This window comes from Ruditapes philippinarum, unplaced genomic scaffold (genome assembly GCF_026571515.1).
Source record: "Ruditapes philippinarum isolate M1 unplaced genomic scaffold, ASM2657151v2 ctg3423_1_1_1_1, whole genome shotgun sequence".
Lineage (NCBI taxonomy): Eukaryota > Metazoa > Mollusca > Bivalvia > Venerida > Veneridae > Ruditapes > Ruditapes philippinarum.
The window spans coordinates 136717-161182 of NW_026867151.1; the positions used below are offsets into that span (position 1 = coordinate 136717).

The following is a 24466-nucleotide window of genomic DNA, read 5'->3' on the forward strand; positions in this document are numbered from 1 at the left end:
TAATTTGGTCTCAGTAAAACATAACACATCAGTTTCTAAAAAGTTTCCTTAATATACTCAAATTTATGGCGTATGCTTATAATGTTTTGGTGAATAATTGACAGATAATTTTCCTTGCTAAAAATAGGACCTGGGTTTGATTCTACATCTCCAGAAAGGCAAAATAACTAAAGTGAATTAAACATAATAGGTAACACAACAGTATAAATGGACTGTAACATACTAAACTGTATTCTTTACCTTTTCCACTTAACAAAATTACGTTACTTGTTTGACCAGTTGATTTTTTGACCCCCGTATTAAAATAATATATACCTATGAGTATCACAAAGTATATAAATGTAACTATACCCTTAAGACTAATACATGTTTTAAAAGCGTTAAGATAACACAGCTTAAAAAGAGCAAGCGTCGCTTGAGGCTGATATCCTCGAATTTCAAGATTTTTAGGTTTGTGATGAAAAACAGGCTCAAAAATGGCATTATTAGTATAAGTAAAACAATTGTATTATTAATACAAAAACGGCTAATTCTACTGTATGAATAGACGGAGCGTTTCCGTATGAACTGCTGACCCCACAGATGCTCGCCATGCCATAATATCATTACCCATTAGGATATATGTAAAGCATAAGTACATAAAAGACAAGCATAAACGGGGACATTGAGTTAACAGATATGTTAACAGGGTTTGGCGGTGAAATAACATAAAAACTATACATCATCATAATAATAATAAACAAAAACTAAAGTAAATAAAAGTGAACAAAGTTGAACATATTTGACAATATAGGGAATAGGGGACAGTAATCTTGAAATTTTTTTAATTAAAACTGTATTTATCATACAAGTTCAGAATAACGTACACCCACTATTTACAGATTGTTTACATTTTGTTCAGAAAATGACAAAAACAAAACAAGCTTATAGTTGACCTATCTAAGACAGTATGCTAAGTATATTTAAACAAAATAATATACTGCTTTCTATATACAAATCGCTAAAGTAGTAAAAAGGCTTTATCTATTAAATTTGAACTAATTCATTTTATTACTTATTAATTCATTTAATATTTTAAGCCTTATCTATTTTAAGCCTTTTCTATTTAATTTATCAGTTAATAGTTACTAAAATTAGTCTAAATATTTATGATAACATGTCTTACATGTCAATAATATAAGTTTTATTTGATTGAACTTCAAGATGGAGAAATAACACAAATTACAAAGTAAAAATGTAAACACATAATAAACTTTTCCGGTCAATCTGTCTGTTAGAAAAGACAAGACAAAATAAAAAAAAATAAATAAATACGTATATCCATAACTCGCAACATGTATTAAAAAACTTGCCTGTTATAGTCTGATTTTATTGACCTGTCAATTCTGAATACATTATAGCACTCATCTAAATATTCGATACCACTTCGTTTCTGTCCGTTAAAATTACGAGAATTAAATTGGAGTATATGACTAATGTTTTGAAAAGATACACTATCTGAATGTTTGTATTCTGGTCATATCCGCTATAGAACAGTCGGTTGAGTAATTACCTCATGTATTAGAGGTCTGTGGTCCGATCCATACTTTTGCCATTGTTCTTTTGACCCATTCTTTCTTTATTTTTGAACTATGTTTTCATGAATAGGGCTTGTAAAATAGTCTAAATGGATATGGAACAACTTAGAAGCACAGATTTGTCTCTTTCGTATTGAGTTTTATGACATTGAAATTTTAATTCTTAATCAATGCTATTCAAAAAGTGTATGGTCTTTGCCAAAATAAGTGCAAAAATTTAAAAAACAAAATGAACAACTTTAAAACCCCAGTCATACCTTCAATAATGTGGAAAATATAAATAAGAAAAAAAACATAGACAATCGCGGTCTAGATCTTACAACACATGGGAAGTTTATCCTATTGCGCTATAACGGTCAGTATAGCTATTTAATAGAAAAAAAACTAATCAAATCTTACTGAGTACATCTCACGAAGTTTACCGATCAATTATCGAAGATTAATATATTGTGTGCATTGACTGTGTAATCAGTATGCAATTGACAGGTTAATAAAATCAAACAATACCGGTCTTAATTGTTATGAAATTTCAAATTCAATAACCATACAAATAAGGATGAAGCTATTACTTCCGGCCCTGTTATTTTTCAGTCATGTAAACATGTATATAGTTAACGTGCTTTTTTACTGCATCTCTGAGGAAATGCGTTAAATAACTATTAAAAGTAATACGGTTATACATTTTTTTGACTTGCATCTTTACATAAGGCACTGGCATTTTTACATAAGGTAAAAGTTAGTTTGAGTAAAGCCAGGAATAAGCGTAAAGCAAAAATACAAACACAAGATAATTTGAGTTGGTCTATCAAAATATTATAGCAGAATATCGCTATTATCGCTGTGTAGTTCTTTAATGATAACATGTGCAGTAAATATTTTACGTGATGATTTTAAAACCTTTACAAACAAATTCATGTGTGGTGAAAAGAAAACAAATTGGATTTAAGCATAGGATAACATGATTATGACACAATGCACATGTAAGACGTCTACATGTATTTATAGGTTTTTTTTTATTTTACCGGTAATGCTGATTTCTAAAAATAGATTGATTAGAGGCTAACAACTATAACATTACAATGTAAATAAACACAGGCACATGTACATGTTATTGAATTATTAGAGCAGCAACAAATTTCAAATTATTTATTAAAGGAAAGAATATTAGAGGCTTTTGACCAGGTTTACCAGTGATTTTCACGGTATATAAGTCGCACATGTATCACCATTTTCAGAAAACGATAAAGTTTGCTTCCACAAATCTTGAGATATTGGACAAAAGTAAGTGGTTTACTACATTGTTCTCATAACAAGCTGTAATCCGGTTTCATTTTCTTTTTGTTTTTCTGTCCTTCTTTATGTATCGTATTTACCTTTCGGAGTTGACGTGTCTTAAGGTTTTAAGGGTCGGGGGGGAAGGGGAGGGGGCAGGGGTTACAACATAACTGTGAATTTTATTTTGTATTCCGACAATGCTATAATGGATTTATATTTACTTGTTACGTGGCTACCTTCACTTTGATTTCGGATGTGTTGTAATTCAAAGAACCGAATTAGTACACTGTAAAAAAAAATGCAACGCCTGACGCGTTCCACAGGTGTTTGTTCACAAAACGTATGTGTTCTCGTTGTGTGCTGCAGTATAAAAACACATGCGTTTATTTATGGAACGGGACGGTTTATAACTAGAACAGTAATGTGCAGTGTTTAAACGGTTGGAGTTAATATTGGCATGCCTGTGTGAACATGAAACGTTTGTGTTTACTTTTATGTCATAAGCTCATCTCGTGTTTTGATAATTAATAACAAATCAAACAGAGACATAACAGTAAACAGAAACATAACAGTAAGGATAAGACAATACGAATGTTAAGAAATATTTAATGCGAAAGTGTCTCTGTCTTAAACGCCGGTGTTTCAGGGGCGAACATTCTGCGTATGTCATGAGTGCCGATCAAGAGCACCTTCTGATATTATCCGAGGTGTTACGAATTTAACTTCCTTTCTCCTGCTGCAGCCGAATTTTTTGGCGCAAATTTTACCTTTCTTCATTTTTGCGTAAATTTAGCAAGGAAAACATAGAAAAACAACAGCATAAGGTCAGTACGATGTACTTATGTATTTGTAGATCAAATTCAAATGTTGAAAAGGCAGATCTTTTTAAGACGGGCGCAAAAAAGCATTTTCATTAACCATAAAACTGATTTCCCCACCCACTTTGGTATTTCAAGAATATCTAGTCAAAACATATAGATCTAGAGAATAACATGCTACTGTCTTTTGATATTAATTTTATCAGGCGAGGCTGATAAGGGCTAGAAAGGGCGAGACTTTCCGGCAAAATAAAGATAACAAAAGAAAATCGTCTAGCCTGTTTGTTATGATTACATGTATAGTATGACGTGAACATTGATGATGTCATTTGCAATATAAATTATGACGTCACTTTTAGTTGGTGTTAAAACTAGTCGCTATCTAATTTATTCGTAATTGAAATCGAAATTGAAATAATAAATAAATAAATAAATATCGCATCTTGATTCAAGACTTGTATAAGGGTATGAGATTACATTGTAGAAAAATGAGAATATAAGTAATTGAAAAAAGTCCGTTAAAAATGGGCGGGGCTTATTCATCTGAAGTTTTGCACCTTTCTGTTAGTCTGTTCATAATTTTGCTTTCAGGATGACTCTAATGTGGCAGTGCTGAAGGCTTTAGAATCAGAAAGAGCTTACAGAAAAGGAAAGGGCCAGAAGACTCAGCCTTTGATGCAAATAATTAAGGTAAGGGTGTTAGATATTCAAATCTTTTAATGTCCTAAAACTTCTTTTTTATGTGACCAGCTGTGATTCAGTGATTGGCATGTCTGTACATCTGTGTTACTGTACATATTTAACATCAAAACTTTGAAGGGAGTATACCTTAACATCTTATTTCCATAATTATCAGCATGTCATATTTGGCATGCACACTTGTTTGATAAATAATTAATGCGAGTTTTATTTCAAAACAGATTTATGTAGGTAAACTATTCTAACAAAGAATAAATAATTTCCATGGTAGTTCTCACTTGATGATAACGCCAAAAATGCTTTTAACATTGAATGATATCTAAGGTTTATACAAATGCTAACAGTTTTTTTAAAACTGATGTATTAAAATTATCAATATTTGTTTCAGCTTGAAGATGATGGGAATCTTGTGATACTTTTTTTTTCTGCACCAGAGTCGGCACCAAAGTTGGTTGCAATTGAGAAAGATGAATGTATTGTGAACATGGCTATTGTTTGTGATGGTACACATATTCTTCTAGAGACAGCCGATTCAATAGAGGCTATAGCTGTGTTGATTGGTTTGTATTACCTTGCAGACCTAGATTATACAAAGGCATATTCACAGGTTGGTTAAAACAAATTTTCAATTTTTTTTAATTATTATGACTCACTTCTGTTTATAATGCTAAATTTCTATTGATCAATTATGTAATATTGTAATAATAAGTCACAAAATTTTGGTTGATGCACATGCTCATTGAAAAATGGAGTCACTGGCATCACATTATAAAATGACATTTTGCACTATTCACACCACTGGTGAAGAGTGCTTCAAACTTCCTTCATAAAATTGCATTGACTTGTTCATGTGTATGCGATTTGCCTATCAGACTTTTATGCTTGTTTTTGTTGATGTCAGTTTCAGTACACAAAGATCTCTTTTGCGAGTTATGAATCAAGACTTTATTTAAAGGAAAGAATCGAATTGATCTATCTAAGAAAATAAATATCCACACTAACATTGTCCTTTCAGAAAAAGAATGCTACCGCTTGTATTCCAGTTTTATGTGATTTTGTGTTCTTAATCACAATTTCAAAAACTTTTTCCCCAAAATTTGAATCATTACCATGTTTAATGAATAGGGATATCTGCAATTGCTTAACTTCTTATGCTAATATGCTACTATGAATGAAATATGTATGTATACACAGGTGATTTTGTTCCTTCAGCAAACTGTACTTCAGTAGCAGTTTGATGGGCATAAGAGCTATATGGCTTTGTTCAATATTTAAAGAGAATGAACACGGAAATGGTAAGAAAAGAAAAGAAGCCAATGTGACTTAAGTGATCCAGCTATCATAAAAGGAAAAGTTGAACTTTACTTTCATTTGGATAATTATCAGTTTACACTTCCTCAGAAGTATGTTTTACTATTCAGCACTGAGATAAGTCAAGCACGCTGTCTTACATACAGCTCTTGTTGGACTTGGGTTAATATTATAGCACTTTGGTTAATATTATAGCAATATTGGAATTATGTGTGCAATTTCAAGTACTTTCATAGTTTATTGTTGGAATGGCAATTGTATAGAGCATTCAAATGTAATCCCATATTTAAATTTATTTTCGTATAAAAATTTTATTGCATCCAAATTTTTATTATGTCCATTACCAATGCACTATGATGAATAAGGTTTCCTGTTGAATTGAGAATTTCTATGTTCTTTTTTGAGAGTCGTTAATGATGCCTTAATATGTATCTATTCACACTCTTTATCATAAGTATTTTTGAAGAACTGATTTCATAAATTAGATGTGATATTTGCCAGCTGAAGGCATTATTGAGGGGTGAACATCTCATCATACTTAATGACTAGTAAATCCATAATTGTTTTATCCTATGTTTTGTTACAAAGATAAATTGTTTCATTAACTGTAGATTTTTTTTTGGTTTGCAAGTAAATTAAAAGTTACTAAGTACATACTTTTTTATTATATTTATTTATTTTATGTTTATCACAGACTGTACTTAATGATGATCATTAATAATTATTATTAATATATTGCTTCTGATTAACTATGCTAATTACAGAGGATGACTGTTGCACAGTCCATTTATATAAATAGCACAAGATTTCATGAAAAACACACATATTTTATAAAAAGCGAATGATTCTAACCCAAATAGTTTAACGAAAATAAATCCCGGGTCAGTAACAAAATTAACGATAACATCTGGTTGAAAGAAACTTAACTGCAACAAACACTTCGTGAAATAAAGAAAGAAAGAAAGAAAGAAATAAGACTAGACTTGTTACAGTGGTTATTCAATATCACAGGAAACACGCATGAAGCAAATTTATATAGATTTTATACGCCCGTTTGAAGAACGGGTCGTATTATAGTTTCGCCCCTGGCAGACGGAAGAGCGGGCGGGCGGCGTTCAATATTGCCCGGAGCATATCACCTACTAGCATGGAGGAAATTTAATGAAATCATAGAATGTTCACCACTATGCGCGCATGAACCAGGTCAAAGGTCTCTATGTCAAAGGTCAAGGTCACACATAGGGGTCAAATTTCAGATTGAAATATGAAAATATGTATTCGGACCATTAAGTCATCATTTATTGAGGGTTGAAACACTAATGGTCATTTTCATGGCTACGGGTGAAACATGTAATTTAGCTTATTACTATATGCAAGGACAAGGTCACTGAAAATGATAAAATATAGATATTTTGTCAAGAGCATATCCTACATGCATGGAAGGATTCATATGAAACTTCATAGAAATCCTATCCACTATGGGAAGCTGTGCCGCACGCATAGACCAGGTATCTAGGTCAAAAGTTGAGGTCATTGAAAAACGCTTGTTCGGAGCACAACTCCTACATGTGTCAAGGGATTCACTATATTTTGGCACAAATGTTTACCATTTTATGGCGGCGTGTCGAATGCAAAATGGGGGCCCTGTAACCAAAGGCAATGTCACAAATAGTGGTCAAAGTTCAGATAAAAAATGAAAATATGTATTTGGACCATTTAGTCGTCATTTATTTTTATTTAGAGATTGAAACACAAATGGTCATTACATTTACTACGGGTGTGAAACATGTAATTTAGTTTAATATTGGCAATGACACAATCCCTTAATATGATAAAAGGTAAAGTTTTTGTCCAGAGCATGTCTCCTTCATTGCTTGAGCGATTGTAATAAAATGTCATCGAAATGTTCACCACTATGAGAAGCAGTGTCACGTACATGAACCAAAGATGCGTTTAATAAAGAATCGTAAGTCTTAAACACATGAGCGTTTCAAGAAATACTCCTTACTCTTGCATTTAGATATAGTCCTAACTTTAGTCTTAAGACAGATTCTTCGTAATGGGGATAAAAACAAAATCACTTGTGTCTTAACCTGCAATAAGTAATCATCGTGTGAAATATTGATGAATGACAGAATGATTAAGCAGGCACTGGTATAAAAATAATAATGGTGTCTTTTTTACATTCATACATTTTTTTCTATTAACTAACCTCATATCATTAATGTTATAATGTAAGGGAACTAATAGTTTTTTGACTTTCTTTTAAAAATAAAAGCAGCTTGAAGTGCGTAGTTTTTTTGACTTTCTTTTAAAAATAAAAGCAGCTTGAAGTGCGTAAGTCATACATGTTCCTTGAAAATATATTCTAATATCTAATATTTAGGAAATAAGTATAAATTTTGAGTGATTTCTTGTAGGATAATGCACCTTCGAGTTCAAATGTGCAGAAATGTAATAACTAAGACTTGTAGGCGTAAGTAATTTAATACCAAACATTGGAATGATCAACAGTGCATTATTTTACTGTTACGTTAGAAAAATAATATTTATTTCCATTAAAATTGTCAAGAAAAACAACTGAATTTTATTAAGCGAAGAAGTTATTTTTCTGACGTCATTTAATTTTTTTACGTCATATCTGATTTCATATGATATGTATCTTTCCATTTTTATGCCATGCATATACCATGTAATAATGTGAATCGTGTTTGAATTTTATGTAACTAGCTATAACTTGGTTATTTATGAATTCCATATTAAGATTAAACGTTCTTTCTAGGATAAGACCTTTTATGTATATTAAGCTTTATTTGATCTAGGCTCAATATAACCTTGACCTTGAAGGTAACATTTTTTGAAATTTCACTGATTTTTGTTGTGAGTAACTAAAACTTTGTAATTTATTAATGAATTATCTTGTTCATACTTTTACAAAGTCAGTAATGTCACGACTTTTGTGCATATAAAACTCAAACTGACTTTGACTCCTGTATGACATTGACCTTGAATGTTTAATTATTAATTTTCACAGATTTTCTATATAATTGGCTATATCTTGGTTATTAGTATATATATAGATTAACTTCACACTTTAACAAAACAACCTTTCGGACAAAACCTACTAAATGGCTGAACTGACTTTGACCTTGAGCTTTAAATGAACTTCAAATTATTGAATTCTACTTAAATTGCCATTATTTTGTTATTTATGTACATATTTAATTTAAACCAGAAAATGAAACAAGACTTGCTTTCATACAAATATAATGAATATTTTGCATTTGACCTTGACATTTAATTGACATTGACCATCGAGTTCAAACTAATGCATTTGTATTATCATCGTGTTTTTTTTCTGTAACTGGCTATGATTTTATTGTTTATAAATGGATTAACTTCATATTTAGTCGTCCTGAAACGTTGAACTGACTTAACCTTGAGCTTTAAATGACCTTGACCGTCACGGACAAATAATATAATTTTGATTTAGTTGTCATAATTTTGTTATTTTTGTATGGATTAGATTATACTTGAACATAACAACACTTGTGACTAATCAAACAAGTTGTATTATTAGATATTATATGTCATTTATCTATAAATGATTCATACTTCGAGAAAAAAGACCTGCGACTAGACAGACCTATTATAAATAAATTCATATCTTTTTTCTTTAATGTTCTTTTACCATTATTTTGTTTTCTTTTAAAAAAATAAACGTCGATCGTTGCCCGCTCCGGCGTAGGTTTTTGTTGTATTTTTATGCTATTTTTACTTAGTGAATAAAGATTGACGTAAAAAAACGTTTGGTACTGAATAGTGAATACAGACTGGCATCTATACAAATACTCAAATTCATAACTTAAAAAAAATATTACATTTTGCATCACATAATGCTTCGTTACAGTCTGTCTATTCCATCAACAAAGTTAAGCAGTTTTTTTTCTAGCAGAAACTTGTTATTAAACAATACTTGCGAAACTACTTTAGTATTTCTGTTCATCTGAAATTGTATGTTTGTTTGATAGTACAAATAAATTAGTTAAATGTTAGATATCAATCTTGCAGGAAGGAAAATGACAGGGAAACTTTCTATTGCTGACAAAAAGCAACTAGAGCATTATATACAAGCGGGTCCAAAACAGTTTGGTTTGTTATACAGCTTTACTAGGGATGGTGCAGATGTATCAATTTTCCATGAACTTTGCGACGAGAAAGGTCCAACAGTGACTGTCATTTATGACACTCAATGTACAGTTTACGGAGGATTCACAGAGAAAAGCTGGACATCAAATTGCGAGTCATTTTTTAAAGATGATCAGGCTTTTCTTTTTCGGCTTTATCAAAAAGGCAAAAGTAATTCAATGAAATTTCCAGTGAAAAATCCAGATAATGCCATTTACTGCTCATACAACAATGGACCGATATTTGGAGGGAGATATGAAGAGAAGTCGGTTCCACGTATTCGAGGTCGTCTTGTTGTTCACAGAATTGCTGGGGGATATGACGTGAACACCTTTAGTGGAACCATTCTCGTTGAAAACAACCAGTTCACTTTAAATGGAGAATTTAACTTTGGCAGTGCCTATGACATGGGTTCATGTTCTATTGAGCAGTTTTGTAACAACATCAAAACAGTCACAGACTTGGAGGTTTACAGCGTGTCTGGTAAGTGTCCGATCAAATTATGATTTCTATGGTATTTTTGTCTTTTCAAATATATAAATATGTATTTTTATGTACTATTTTTTTCTAAGAAATTATTATAAGTATCTATAATAATCATAATTTGCAAATAAGATATTCTCACTTATTATGTAAATAAATCAAAGAAATGATTTTAATTTACTTAGTTATTATGTAATTATTTATATAATTCGTTTATTATAGACAGATATTCTAACACATATAGTTTTAAATTACACAGATACATCTTTATTACCACCCTGGAGAGAGCTCGGAGGTTGGAATCATCAGGTATACTTTTATTTGCTTTGCAAACATCATTTACCTCTTATTCTTTATCTAAGACATAGATTATGACCAGATGATGTGTGTTTTCTCAGAAGCCTTTAAACCGATAGAAAGAAATTAAAACAATTTGACAGAAATAAAACTTATGATACGACAATGTGCAGAACGTAGGCGTGGGCTTCATGAGATCGAAACTGGCCCGCCATATCTGGGGATTACTTGATTTATATAGTCTTACTCAGGAAAAAACGTTTCAGTCTTATTTTGTTAAACTAAATGCTAGGAGCATATATATCTAGCATGTAGCATTACCATATGAACCTCTGCAAAAATGATATTAATCATGCTCATTGGGTCCAAATTGGCCTGTCCTGGGGGTCACTTGATGTATATTAAGTTATATAGTAACACACATTTAAGTCTTATTGTGTGAAACTACAAAGCCCACAGCTTAGCTATTCGGAAAATAACATCAATTTGTAGATTTGAATTCCACAAAAGTTATATTATTTATAACCCCTAAAATAAGTCCTACCCCCCGAATCACTTGCTTTATATAGACTTAGGTAAATGAAAACACATGTTATCTTTTCTGTAGATTATTCTATACCTCTATATTTTGCATATAGCATTGCCTAGTAGACCTAGTTTTATGAATTATGCACTAAAAGTTTAAATGCCTCCACTTTGGAGGTCATATAATATCATAAGAATAATTAAGATAAAATGATTTCAAACAGGTTTCTTGATTTGGTTACTACCCTAATTGAAAGAATACTTTCGATTACTCAAACAAGTTTACATTCTGTCATATATAGTCTCACCTTTGCATTACTTTTGTTATAACTTTGGTACTTAGGCCGCATGAACGACAGATAACTCCATACATAAATGAAAATTGCAATGCTATCAAACGAAACTTTATTCCTACGCAACTTGATCGACGTTAATACGCTTTATTTATTGTTGTTTTTTACTATTTTCAATTCATATTGGATTCAACTTTTGTTTGCTCAAACATAAAGCCTTGTGTATCTAATGCATAATATTGTTACAAAACATACAAAACAACAACAACAAACAAAAAAGCATATGCCGTTGTTTATAAAATAGTTCATGAAATTGTTGAATTCACAATTTGCATTTGTATCGTTGTCTTTCATATTAGCTTTTTGTATGTGCCTTAATCAGAATTTAGAAGATTTGAAGAACGAAATCGATGCGTGGTCCCCACCTCATGGGACTGGATTGAAAACTGCAAACATTCTCTTCCTTGGACCGGTTGGTGCTGGAAAATCAAGTTTCTTCAATACAATTTCCTCAATCTTTCGAGGTCATGTGACTGGACAGGCTGTTTGCGGTAGTGCGGAGCAGAGTATTACATCAACGGTATGCATGATCAGTACGTTCCAAAACAGTTAAAATATAATTCCTTTCAATCGATTTAAATAAAAGCTGTAAACAATCATAATACACTTACTTTTTTTACTTAAAAACACACACAAAAAACCTTAAATTTTCGATAACAACAAAGTTAAAAAAACTTTACAATCAAGATTGTGTACAATATAACCGCAACTGTTCTGACCAATATCCGACAATGCCGTGAGCAGAGTGGGAGAAATGTCTTTCTTTTTGGTTAAAGGGATATTCAGGCAAAATAATGACAAACATATTCAAATGAACTTATGTACTCAAATCACGCTAAAATGACTTTTCTTGAAGTTTCAGCATGAATTTCTGTTTAAAGCGTAAATATATTTATAAATGTTGAACAAAATTTAGACGCAAATAGAATCACCAAATAGTTTTAATACAAGTCAGGTGACTTGAACAAACCCTTGAAGTTACGCTAACATATATTGTGGATATTGTATGATTGAAACAAGCCTAAGTCATTCATTTGACATGTTCTTTTACGTTTCCAGAGTTCACTTTGACAACTATTGTGAAATGCTAGCGCTCTAACCTGACCAATGCGGGTCAAGTTAGGAAACCATAATTTTATTTTTTATATGGAGAAAAGAATTGTTCCTTTTACTGTCTAATATATTCATTTTGAAGACATTTACAGAATAATGAATGAAAAATTCAAAACGAAGAAAATGAAAATTTTGCCTGTGTCTCCCTTTAACACTTACCCATGCAGTATCTTTTATGTAGCAAGTTTAATTATCCCTTCTAACTATTTATCAACAGTACCGCATGTATCGTGTACGAGGGTCCGCTCTGACAAAAACTATGAAATTTAGGCTGTGTGACACCAGAGGCATTGAAGAAAATCAAGGTATGGATGGTGCGGAGCTCAATTACCTTTTTGAAGGAAATGTTCCAAATGGATACCAGGTTGGATAAATTTTTAATCAAATATATATCTGTACGTACAAATAAATAGATTATATTCTGCTGCTTATATTCTGGTAATTTTGAATGATTACATGGTGTCTTTTTAAAAATACATCTTGCCATAATTGTTAATTTCAAAGATTGGGCATATTATCTCAGCAACAAGTCATGAGTATTTATTTTCAAAGATATCGGTTTATTTACACGACTGTTGTTATTGCATATGTTGTTGCTGCTATAGTTTATCAATATGTATTTATTTCAGTTTAATCCATCAACACCGATTACTCCAGACACAACTGGATTTGTCGCCTCACCGACATTAAACCACAAAATGCATTGTGTTTGCTTCATAATAGATGGTAGCACAGCGTCAGTAATGTCAGAGAAAATGTTAGAAAAGATTAAGGCCCTCCAGAGTAAAGTTCGACAAAAAGGTACGATTTCCATTTTTACGTGTAAAATTAATGTGTGGTAATATCTTTTATTGTAAATAATCGAAAATGGTATGGTCACCTTTGCAATTTTATGATTATCCATATACTAAATGCATTTCAAAAATAATTTAATTCTAGTAGCTGATTAATACAAGCATATTTCGAAAGCGATAGATTAAAAATACTTAAAACCTAGTTTCACACAGCTTTAAATGTGTATCATTTTACGCATTCCACTGGTCGACCAATATTCCTTTTCTTGTCATTTGGCTTTTTTTCATACTAAAATTTAAAATACTATGGATTTTCATATGTCGGGCAAAGCATCTTCGTAAAAGTCTTGATTAAAAAGATCTTTAGTTGCTAAGACAATGTTGCTTAATTATATCCCACCGAAAACGTTGAAGGTGTATTCTGGAATTGTTGTGTCGCGTTGGAATGTCCCTTGGTTGGTCTGGCCTCCCGTGCCTAACTTATTCGCTGTATAGCTCCTTGAAGTATTTTCTCCAAATTTGACTCTGCTGCCGCTGTACCGTCTTATTTTCTAGAGCATTTCTGAAGGTCAAGTATCAAGCAATTTCGTAACCGCTGTATAACTCTAGCTTTATTCTTGAAGGATTTACATCAAGCTTTACTTGAATGCTCTCCATAATAACTAAAGGCGATTTGCAGAATTTATGCTCCCACTGTCCCGGTCATGATTTAATTTACATTTGGAAGGCCAGCTGTCAAACAAATTTGTGTCAGCTTCATAACTCTTAACCCACTGAATGATTTTCTTTAAATTTTGGTCAAATTGTTATCTTGCCGTTGTGTGACCTCATGGTAAAAGCAGTCGTGAAGGTTTAATTGCAAACTCCTGGGTTCATATTACAAATTATACTACCCTTGAAGGACTTTATTAACATATAGCTCAATTTCAACCCAGATAGTTGATTTATTGAATGTCTTGTGATGAATTTCATAATCATGCTTTTGTTATGGATTAACTTTAGGTTTACCACAAGTAGTCTTGGTAACAAAAATCGACAAAGTTTGTTCTAATGTAGAAGAAGATGTGTCCAAAGTGTTTCAGAGTGTTGCAGTTCAAGAGCTTGTTGATACGGTTTCTAATATTTTTGGTGTACCAAGGAGCCATGTGCTACCAGTTAAAAATTATGAAAAGGAAATCAACGTGAGGGATGATGTAAGTTTACTAGCGCTTCATTCACTGCAGCAGATCCTCCGGGCATCTGAGGATTTCATGTTTAACCTTCTTGATATGCTGGACGACGAGAAGGATGAGTCTTTGGATTGAATGATATTCAGCAAATCAAACACAAATAATCCTATTTATGACACTTCGATGATAACATTTTATTTCCACATATCATTTGATCAGTGTAACACTAGTTATGTATTCAAACGTTTGTTAAAATTCTTGTAGATACTTTATATCCTATATTTTGTTATATTTGACCTATGCTGCTTTAAGTATAAACATTTGTTTAAATCCGTTCAACAAATTGGTGGAGCTCTGTGAATTTATGTTAGTTAAAACATCAATTTGATACATACTTGTTCCTGCCTATATCATTGATTTAATTAAATGCTCAGTTTTAATGCTGAACATTTATCTCGTTTGATTGCTACCATAAAAAGTGATATTCATATAAATAAAAAAAATGACGTGAATGTTTTTCTTTCCATTTGATGTGATGATTGTGAAGAATATGTTATCCATGACAGAATTGAGTAAAGTATAAGACCTAGCGTAGCAAGTATCTTTGTAGAATTTGTATAATAGTGTAGATATGTAGATCTAAATATTTGTTTTCATCATATTATACATTTATACAAAAAAATCTGATCTTATATACATTTTTATTTCTACGAGATTTCTTAGCAATTCCTACTTTGATCATCTATCCATCCGACGCGTGAGCATCCATTTTGTTAGTTTCAAAATTTGGTTCTACGACACATCATGGTTGCAATGTGTAACTTATAACACAATTGTTTATAGAACACAAATGCAATAGACGATTGACATATTACACCTTGCATTATTTATCCAGCCTCAACCTTTTTCTCGATAATAACTGCAGTCATTTGAAATGTTTCACATCAAAACACAAGCATCAAAATATGTTTGTAAAACACTTTTATTTGAAACATTGCACATAATGCATTTACATAATTTATATACAGCCTAACAGAATGAGAGAAAAACACTTGGTAATATATTAAGACATCTTGCTTTAGAGACAATCTGAGATCTCGTAATTATATACATAAATATATTAATATATTTCATTTTTAAGACGGGTACAAATAACTAAATTCTCAGAAGAAGACAATAAAACTTTTGTAAAATAACATCTATGAGACGAAAACTGGCTAAAGAAATAGCAAAACAACATTCAGTTTCGTTTGCAAATTGTATGATATTTCCAAATGTACAAGCTCAAGTACAATATTGATACGTTAAACTATAATTTTAAATCATGTATACAAATAAAGTGTCTGAATACGACAGTAATGAAATCATTGCCACATCTGATAAAACACTGTCAGGTCAAATGGAAATTATTATCAAAAGAAATGAAAAACAAGTAATGTTTAATTGTATAAGCAAAGCATTGAAATCCATACAAAAGGAGCAAAAGGACCATTGATTTATTAATTTCTGTTATAGATATTTCATTCTACTTTAACTATATACCTAAAAACACATGTGATTTACATTCGACACAAATTATTTATTTGTATTCAGGCAACAAATTACTTGACAACAATAAAAACTACAAAATATGAAAATCGGTTATTACGTAATCATGTCTGAACATATTTTCTATTAAAATATATACTTACGAAACTAAATTTAACACAATAAAATGAAATCATAGAGCTTAGTTAAAACATGAAGATAGCTTTCTAATTGTATTTACCCTTAATCTGTCCATTTTTGAAATTAGGACTAATACATACAAAGATTATTGGTCGTCAAAATTTCAATACAAAACATGAGCTAACAATAGTATAGGGATTTGTCAGAAAGCCAGGAAGCACAAACTTGCCTAGCACTCTACTGGTGGCAAAGACTTGTTCCATCTGGCCCACAGGCGATATATTTAAGATATGAGCCGCGCCATGACAAAACCAACATAATGGGTTTGCGACCAGCATGGATCCAGACCAGCCTGCTCATCCGCGCAGTCTGATCAGGATCAATGCTGTTCGCTTAAAAACTCTATTACAAGTAGAGAAACTGATAGCGAACAGCATGGATCCTGATCAGACTGCGCGGATGCGCAGGCTGGTCTGGATCCATGCTAGTCGCAAACCCATTATGTTGGTTTTGTCATGACACGGCTCATATAGTGAGCATCCAAACCTTTTTACTTTTATTTAATTGCATTCCACAACAATACAGCATTATTGGAATAACTAATTTGAAGTGGTGATTGTTAAGTGGTGATTGTTTTTCTTTTTGATGTGTACATCATTTTAACAATTAACTTAATAAATTAGCAATATAGTAACATCTGTAGGAAAGGTAAAAGAAGTTATGATTAAAACGATCCTCTTATTTCTCGAAAGGCGTTTCTAAGATTGCGTCCGTTTTTTAGTTTAAGGGGGCCAAAACAATCAGACCTTTTCAGTCTATATAGTTACTACTAACATTAAAAACAGTATCAACTGCAACACTGGGACTGTTTTTGTCTGCCGGTATCGTCTTCTTCAAATGATTCCTCATACGTATTACCGGGGTTTGTATTGCTATGTCTGCGGCTTGGGAGTGTAATGTGTTCTTCTGGTTGCTGATTTTCTGCCGGTAACTTTAAGATATAATCTATCAACAACTTCATAGCTTCATCTGTAATACATTTATATGACAAAAATGTTAAGGGAAAAGAAAAGTTACGGTTTTCTGAATATTCTTATAATAAGCTAGTTCGTTTTGCTTTGTTTAACGTACACAGTGTAAATAGTATACGGTGACTTTTTAGTATTACTAGTTTGGGAAAAAATCAGGAAACCTGAGGTTGATTATTCCCCTATATAAAAGAATCTTTCAAGTGCTTCAAACCTTCAGTGGTAGGGACAAAGTGATTTAAAGTCAGCATTATTAACAATGGGCAACGGAGGGTCACTGCCTTTTTTGTTAAATGAATACATAAGACAAGAATAATAATAAAACAAACAGTATAAAATTATAATAGTCTTTATAAGATTGGTTTGAGTAAACGGGAAACGACTTACCTATATTAACATTATCCTTTGCAGATGTCTGATACCACTTAACAATATTATGAGCTTGACAAAAGTCACTTATTTTCTTTTCATCTATTGTAACATCTTCAACATCACACTGAAAGCAGTAACATAAATATAAAACACAAAATCCATTTGAAAGGTCTTGTTGGCTTAGTGTATGTGTAAACAATACACACGAAGTCAATTGCCACTTTCTTCCTTCAATATTTACTAAATCAATTGCTATGTGTGTCATATATATGATATTAAAATACCACAATGTAGTAGGTAAAAGAAGTGTAAACAGAGTAGAGAAGATTAATGAATTGTCAATTGCCTTGAAACAAGCCATTTCTTATTTTAACAATGCTTAAACAAATGCTCCGATTTAAGTAATACATATGTCACTGCCACCTCAGTACATGCTAAATAATGCTATGAACGTGCAAACAATTCACCATTTTCATGCTTTCATGCTCGGTGCAACATTAAATAATAATTCACAGCTTCACACAAGAACTGTAATTTATGTGAAAGGACGGTTTTCCAGGTTAAAGAAGGTCGCAAGTTCCCTTCTGTGGAATATTTCTAATATATGTTCTCTGGATACAACCACCGACCTGGACTTCCATACGAAAGCTTGATAGCTTTCTCACATGAACACGTTTAATGTTCTTTGCGGCATTTGATCAAATGGAAATGCGTGACAATTAGTCAGAGACGAAAGCTCTAACATGAAAAAGGAAGTGTTAATGTTTGCAATTCATAACGACACAAATACAGTTTCTTTTCAAATTACTTTACAAAAAAAAATTACATATTTAATTTAAGATATCAAAAAATGATAAAATATTTGTATTGTCACACATCAAGATCAACCCCTTGTATAACCTGATTATTCAGTTTCTACAATTGTCATCAAACAGATAAACTAAAATTACCACAGTAAGACATGCGTCACATACTTTTAAACGCGGGATCGGTGGCGGCCATTATTGATTACAATCAATGTTTTATAAACGAGTCCCCCGTTATAACACATTGTAACTGTAATATTAGATCTGAGTCTAACTTAACCTTTTAATTAAATGTGCATACTCGTGTTGGTTTTCTGTATTACCTTGTTAGCTAGTAGTATGACTGGAACAGGATCCTCATTTGACAACATAACTTTAGAATTTACATCATTCAACCACTGTAAATTAATCATATATATTGGTAGTATATTAAAGATATCATAATCAAGATAGAAAACATTCATTACGTCATGATTTTATAACGCATCATATAGCCAGTGTTTCGGAATAAGAGATTTTAACATAAAATAGTTTCAAGATGGAAATAGAAATGTTTCAAAAATGCGCAAAACACGAAGTTTTAAAGCTTGCTAATATGTTAATATACTCTTAAACTTAGTGCATAATTATAAGACAGACAATAACAATTGTTACTAAAATATGCGTAAAATAATATGACTTCAACAGAAAGTGGTGGAAAGAAACGTATATATTTTAAAAACATTGAAAAATAAGAGATTTATACATGAACAAAACATACCTTTGGTATAGAGTCGAAAGTTGCTGGTCTGAAATGCAAGAAATAATGTGTTCCATGATATTTTTTTACAAAGCTATAACTGAACACTTTTATCTGACATGATACGGAAAAAATATATTATGTACTTTTTTGAAGCCGTAAACATTGTTTACAAACAGCAGGTTGACTAAGACACAATCAGAATCATTCTAAGGAAAAATAGAATGAAATTATCAAACTAATGCCGGGGTAAGATTTTAACATCAACATCCAGAACACAAATTGTTATTCTATGTTATTTTCATTCCTTAAAGGCACATTTTGCCTCAGAAATACATATTTCTATAATTCTTTCAAACTGTCAAACAAGTGTTTAATAACGTTAAAATAATGGTAAAGGAAGTAGCGCTAAATGTGCAGTAATGTGTTGTGAAGGCAGCAGATTGTAAATAATCTTGTATTATTTTTATTTTCATACAAAATATTGATTCCGAATTATTATACTAACATAGCAAAATATATCTACTTTACAAGATACTTAAAATAAAAAGTTATTAAGAAATAAAACAAATGATAGCATTAATGAGGCATAATGGACATTTAAGTTCGCAAAGTCTGAAAAAGACTTGTAAATAATGACTGATAATAATCTATAATCAAAACTTATAATAGTTATTTATGTACCCTGAAGAAGGCTGTTCAGCCAACACTTTGAAATATTAAAGGGAACGTTTTAAAAAGAAGTTGACTGCTTATTTTTACTATAAATAATGGTTATAAAATTATTAAGTTAAACATGTTTGATATATTTCGTTTTTAGATAAACACTATCTTACCTTGATAAGTCAAATACAATTATTGCAGCTATTCTGAAAAAAAAAGATTGTAACTTCATGAATTTTCGTCAATGTATAACAATAAAAATATATTGTTGTGTAAAATGCATTATAGATAAGATATACTCTCTAATCTGTATTGTGATATATTTGCCAGCTGTCTTACGCACATATACGTCTATAAGGTATTTAAATTTAAGACAAGAAGCATGTGTGACGCTTCAAAGAATGTAATTCATACGGTTACTTTTAAGTAGCTATAATCAAAACTTACGCGTATTTGTAGTAAACCCTTGTCATGTGACCAAACCGCTCGTGTCCAGCTATATCCCTGAAGTTAAAATATAAAATCAATTAGAATTAAAATGATATAACTATGCTTTAAGCATTAAATTAAACTACAAATTGAAAGAAGTTTTTATATTTAGAATGAACATATGTTGTTACTGCAGTAATTTAAATAGAATGCAAATGAATTCAATGATCTTATTTTGTTGTTTTAAATGATAAACAAAGACAAATTCATCCGTCAAAAAGTTTTGCAAAAGTGATTAATAAACCTTATAACTAATCATTTAAAATTACTTTTTTATTTTAAATCATTTCCGGTTCAAATAATGCATATCAACCATAACTAAAGAAAAGACAGGGAGAAGAAAAGCCCGAGTGAATGTTACATAATATGCTTAAAAATTTGGAAAGTCACAAGTATCATGCTATCAGAAGATTTTTTCCTTTTAAACAATAGAAATTATCCTTATTTCAAATACTTCCCACACTTCATCGCGGTAAAAACATATTGTAAGGCCCTTCGTTATCATTATTTCAATATTAAGATTAAATATGACTAAAGTTGGTTTCGTTATCACTCTAAAATATTTCAAGAAAATCAAACGTGAGAAAAAAAGTACTATGATTTTAAGAACATTGAAAAAGATTCAAAATAGAAATAATAATTTCCTTTTAATGTGTGATTTATAACCGATTTTGCAGTATTTTTCACCATATTTCTACTGCGTTATTAATGCTATAAGGACTATTGTTACATATTTTGGCCTTGTTTTGGTACTTTACTCGAATTGTAAATGCTGTTTGCAATGTGAAAATTATTTTTGTTGTTCACTTTGCAATAATTTACTTTTTAATACATTACCAACATTTTCATGAAAATACGCATGAATTTGGGGCATGTTGCTTTAAAGAGCAATCGAATCTATTTTATTTAGACGCTTCTTGCTTTAAATGGACCTCCTATTTAAATTGCCATACATCTATAACATTAAGATAGAACAAAAATGTACATATAGCTGCCTTACCATAATTGTAAATTCACTTTTGTATCTGTATCCCATTCTATTGATTTCAAAGCAAAGTCGACACCAATGGTTAGTTTGTAATTTGGGTTGAAATGTCCTAAAACAACAAAATTTTAATGTCAGTCATACACAAGTATATCGTTCCTATCTTCGATAAATGCAATAAAACAATCTTTACGAATCTAAAACAATGTCTCCATGTTAACATATTTATCTTACGGGAAAATATTTAATTGATAAAAAATGAAGATTTATAGCTAAATGATCCGTTAGATTTGTGTAAGATTAGTTTTTTACATCAGGCACACGACTCGTTAAAGAATGTTACTGAAGATGGCAACTGCATACATCTGCCATACCGTTACACGATGTCACTCTGAATTTGTTTCGTAATAACTATCTTTTTGAATTTGTGTAAGAAACGTTCCCATATAATAAATTTGAAGCTGTTCATTGTCACATTCACATTAAAAGGGATTTAAGTATCTATAAATGTTGACTCTGGATGCCTACATTTATTATTAGCGCCAAGAGCTCTGAAAAACCAGAAGTAATTAATCCTTAACCTGCTGAATTTCTTTAATTTATATTTTTTTAATTTCCGTTCTCAATGTTTGGGATTATCAAGATGAAAATTTGAACATAGTTACCAACAGTCAACAATATATGAGCCGCGTCACGTCAAAACCATCATAGTGCGTTTGCGACCAGCATGGATCCAGACCAGCCTGCGCATCCGCGCAGTCTGATCAGGATCCATGCTGTTCGCTATCAGTTTCTCCTCTTGTAATATAGTGTTTGTAAGCGAACAACATGGATCCTGATCAGGCTGCGCGGATGCGCAGACTGGTCTGGATCCATGCTGGTCGTAAACGCATTACGTTGGTTTTGTCGTGACGCGGCACATATAGCCTGGCCAGACAGCACGAACGTAAAGAGTTGTTTGGTTCTATACTATTGGTAAAGACTAATCCAACGAACAAAGGTGTGATATATAAACAAATCAGTTTGTTCGTAGATATTACCTATATATACCATTTGATGTTTTATCTGAGTGTTAAACATTGATTACTTATAAAGTATTTTTTATCAAGCATGTCTTAATGGATATAAGAAATACACATGTCAAGTTTAAAATATTCTATAAAATATAATGACTTTTCATTCATTTTTACTTTTACATGTATCTGTTTAACTATAAGCTATTAGCTTTTTTTTGACAAATCCAAAACATTTAAATTAATCACCTTGTGAGGTCAACAAATCAAATAATCAGCTATTGCATTGAAGTCTTGCTGTGTAAACATAAAGTTATATTTAAAATTTTACCGTCTACGTATCTTCTGATAATAGATGTCTTGCCTGAAATTACAGATTAAAAACACTTAAAATGCTTAAAATCATACCTATTTATTAAGATTACCACCTTTAATTATATACACTAACATGAACCAATAAAATTCTGGGGTTTAAAACTATCTACTTTCGGTTTACATTAAAATTTAATCTTAAACAGCGTTAATTTGCATATACATTGTACATTTAACTATACATTGTAATTGTAGTTTTCCTTATTATGTACATAATGTACGTTTAAAATACTGTATGAAACCTGATTTTAAAAGTAACTTATAAACAAAATTACTTACCGACGCCAAACTCCCCTATCACTAATACTTTAAATAGATGTTCACGGGTGGATGAAAATTTGTTGGTAGCAGCCATTTTTATTATCATGTGAGATTTATCACGTGACGACCGATTTAAAAATAGATATGACCCTGTCTTTATGATATGATTGAACACGAACAAAAATAATCTATAGTAAACAGTGGGTTAAGATGTTACACCGTTTAAATTACTAACATTTACATTGATATGTACATATAAGCTAGCTCTAGAAATTAAAAAAAAAAACAAACAAAAAAACAAAAAAAAACACGTATCTGCATTCTAATGTTATTAAGTTAGAATTAAGATTTTAAATCATTATGCTTTGGCACTGAATTTTACTCTTTAATGACTTCTTCTTACGCATACATGTACTTGTACAGATGTATGCGTTAACACGCAATGTCTTACGCGTATTAAGATAACCGCGGTACTACAATGTTTTGAATACTGTTTGAGCGTTACATAATGTGTCTTTGCAGTTTAAAGGCCCATTAAGCCTACAAACTGATATTCATTTTTATTTCCGAAAGTATCTTACTTTCGATGTCTTGTTACGGATTTCAAAAAAAAGTTCTTCATAATTAGCCCATAATACTGAACCAGATTTTGATTTCTGTTGTACATTTTAATATTGTTTACGTGTTTAAAATGCTATATTTTTAATCGTGGCTATCCACACATGAAAATATTGTACCTGGTGTTCGCTCTGCGATATACAATGTACATTTTGGTTTAACAAGCAAAACAAACAAATGTCAACTATTTATATAAAATTATGCGTTATATTAGAACTTCGATAATTACACACATTTCAGTAGTATTTCAGAAGGTCGGTAGTAAACAAATAACTTGTTTATCATTTGAAAGGGCAGAAGTTATCACAAAGACCCGAATCATCATTTTGAAGGGCAAAAGTTATCTATTAACTAATCATCATTTTGAAGGGCGGAAATAAATAATGTTCTGGTCCTTCTGTTGGAAGTGTCGTATGAATCAAAGATCTGGTTCATTTCTTACAGGGGCTGAAGTACATAAAGAACTGATTCACTATTTGAAAAGGGAAGATGTTACCGAAGAATTTGTTAATCAATTTGGCAGAACACAAAGGTCTGGTTTATTATTTGGAAAGGCCAAAATAAACAAAGTTTTGGTCCATTTATTAAAAGAGCAAAAATTCAATCAAAATCAGGGAGAAGAAGCAAAGATTGAAGCAAACACATACAAAATTGGTGAACCGCCAATGACGGATCACTTGCTTGAAAATATATCAATATACTTATGATTGAAATCTATACTTATCATTGATATGGAGGCTATTCGTTGCCAAAAATCCAGCCTTGTTGATCTGAGTTGAACAGTTTGTTAATGGAAAAAATACAATTGTATTTCTTTGTATGTAAACTCCAATGTTGCATACTTGGATTG

The 24466-nt window shown here is 31.3% G+C and overlaps 2 protein-coding genes across 6 annotated transcripts; one reads left to right on the forward strand and one right to left on the reverse strand.

Moving 5' to 3' along the window:
* Positions 1-2416: 2416 nt before the first annotated feature.
* LOC132735032 (interferon-induced protein 44-like) lies at positions 2417-15274 on the forward strand. 5 transcript variants are annotated; one of them, XM_060721929.1, is made up of 10 exons: positions 2727-2858; positions 4262-4360; positions 4758-4976; positions 5564-5772; positions 9752-10351; positions 10611-10660; positions 11849-12046; positions 12857-13003; positions 13269-13440; positions 14436-15273. In XM_060721929.1, exons 5-10 carry the CDS (start codon positions 9760-9762, stop codon positions 14735-14737), a joined length of 1461 nt encoding a protein of 486 aa, XP_060577912.1. In that variant the 5' UTR covers positions 2727-2858; positions 4262-4360; positions 4758-4976; positions 5564-5772; positions 9752-9759; the 3' UTR covers positions 14738-15273. The 5 variants fall into 5 exon arrangements, with proteins under 5 accessions (XP_060577913.1, XP_060577908.1, XP_060577912.1 ...); XM_060721927.1 differs by having other exon boundaries at positions 5582-5772; XM_060721928.1 differs by lacking the exon at positions 2727-2858 and adding an exon at positions 3028-3676 and having other exon boundaries at positions 5582-5772.
* Positions 15275-15568: 294 nt separating this feature from the next.
* On the reverse strand, positions 15569-23136 carry LOC132735036 (ras-related protein Rab-38-like). Its single transcript, XM_060721935.1, has 9 exons — positions 23017-23136; positions 22697-22729; positions 21368-21464; positions 20326-20382; positions 20052-20084; positions 19237-19264; positions 18800-18874; positions 17686-17794; positions 15569-17299 (listed from the first exon to the last, which is right to left on the reverse strand). Exons 1-9 carry the CDS (start codon positions 23102-23104, stop codon positions 17118-17120), a joined length of 702 nt encoding a protein of 233 aa, XP_060577918.1. The 5' UTR covers positions 23105-23136; the 3' UTR covers positions 15569-17117.
* Between the last annotated feature and the right edge of the window lie 1330 nt (positions 23137-24466).

Bases quoted from the DNA above. Each gene is read 5' to 3' on its own strand.
- LOC132735032 (XM_060721925.1), top strand. From the start codon at position 2,795: ATGTATCACCATTTTCAGAAAACGATAAAGTTTGCTTCCACAAATCTT. The intron at 2,859-9,751 runs GTAAGTGGTTTA...TCAATCTTGCAG, and splicing joins TCTTGAGATATTGGACAAAA to GAAGGAAAATGACAGGGAAA. The intron at 10,661-11,848 runs GTATACTTTTAT...TGCCTTAATCAG, and splicing joins TCGGAGGTTGGAATCATCAG to AATTTAGAAGATTTGAAGAA.
- LOC132735036 (XM_060721935.1), bottom strand. From the start codon at position 23,104: ATGATAATAAAAATGGCTGCTACCAACAAATTTTCATCCACCCGTGAA. The intron at 20,085-20,325 runs GTAAGTTTTGAT...TTTTTTTTTCAG, and splicing joins AGGGTTTACTACAAATACGC to AATAGCTGCAATAATTGTAT. The intron at 19,265-20,051 runs GTAAGATAGTGT...CTTGCATTTCAG, and splicing joins ATTGTATTTGACTTATCAAG to ACCAGCAACTTTCGACTCTA.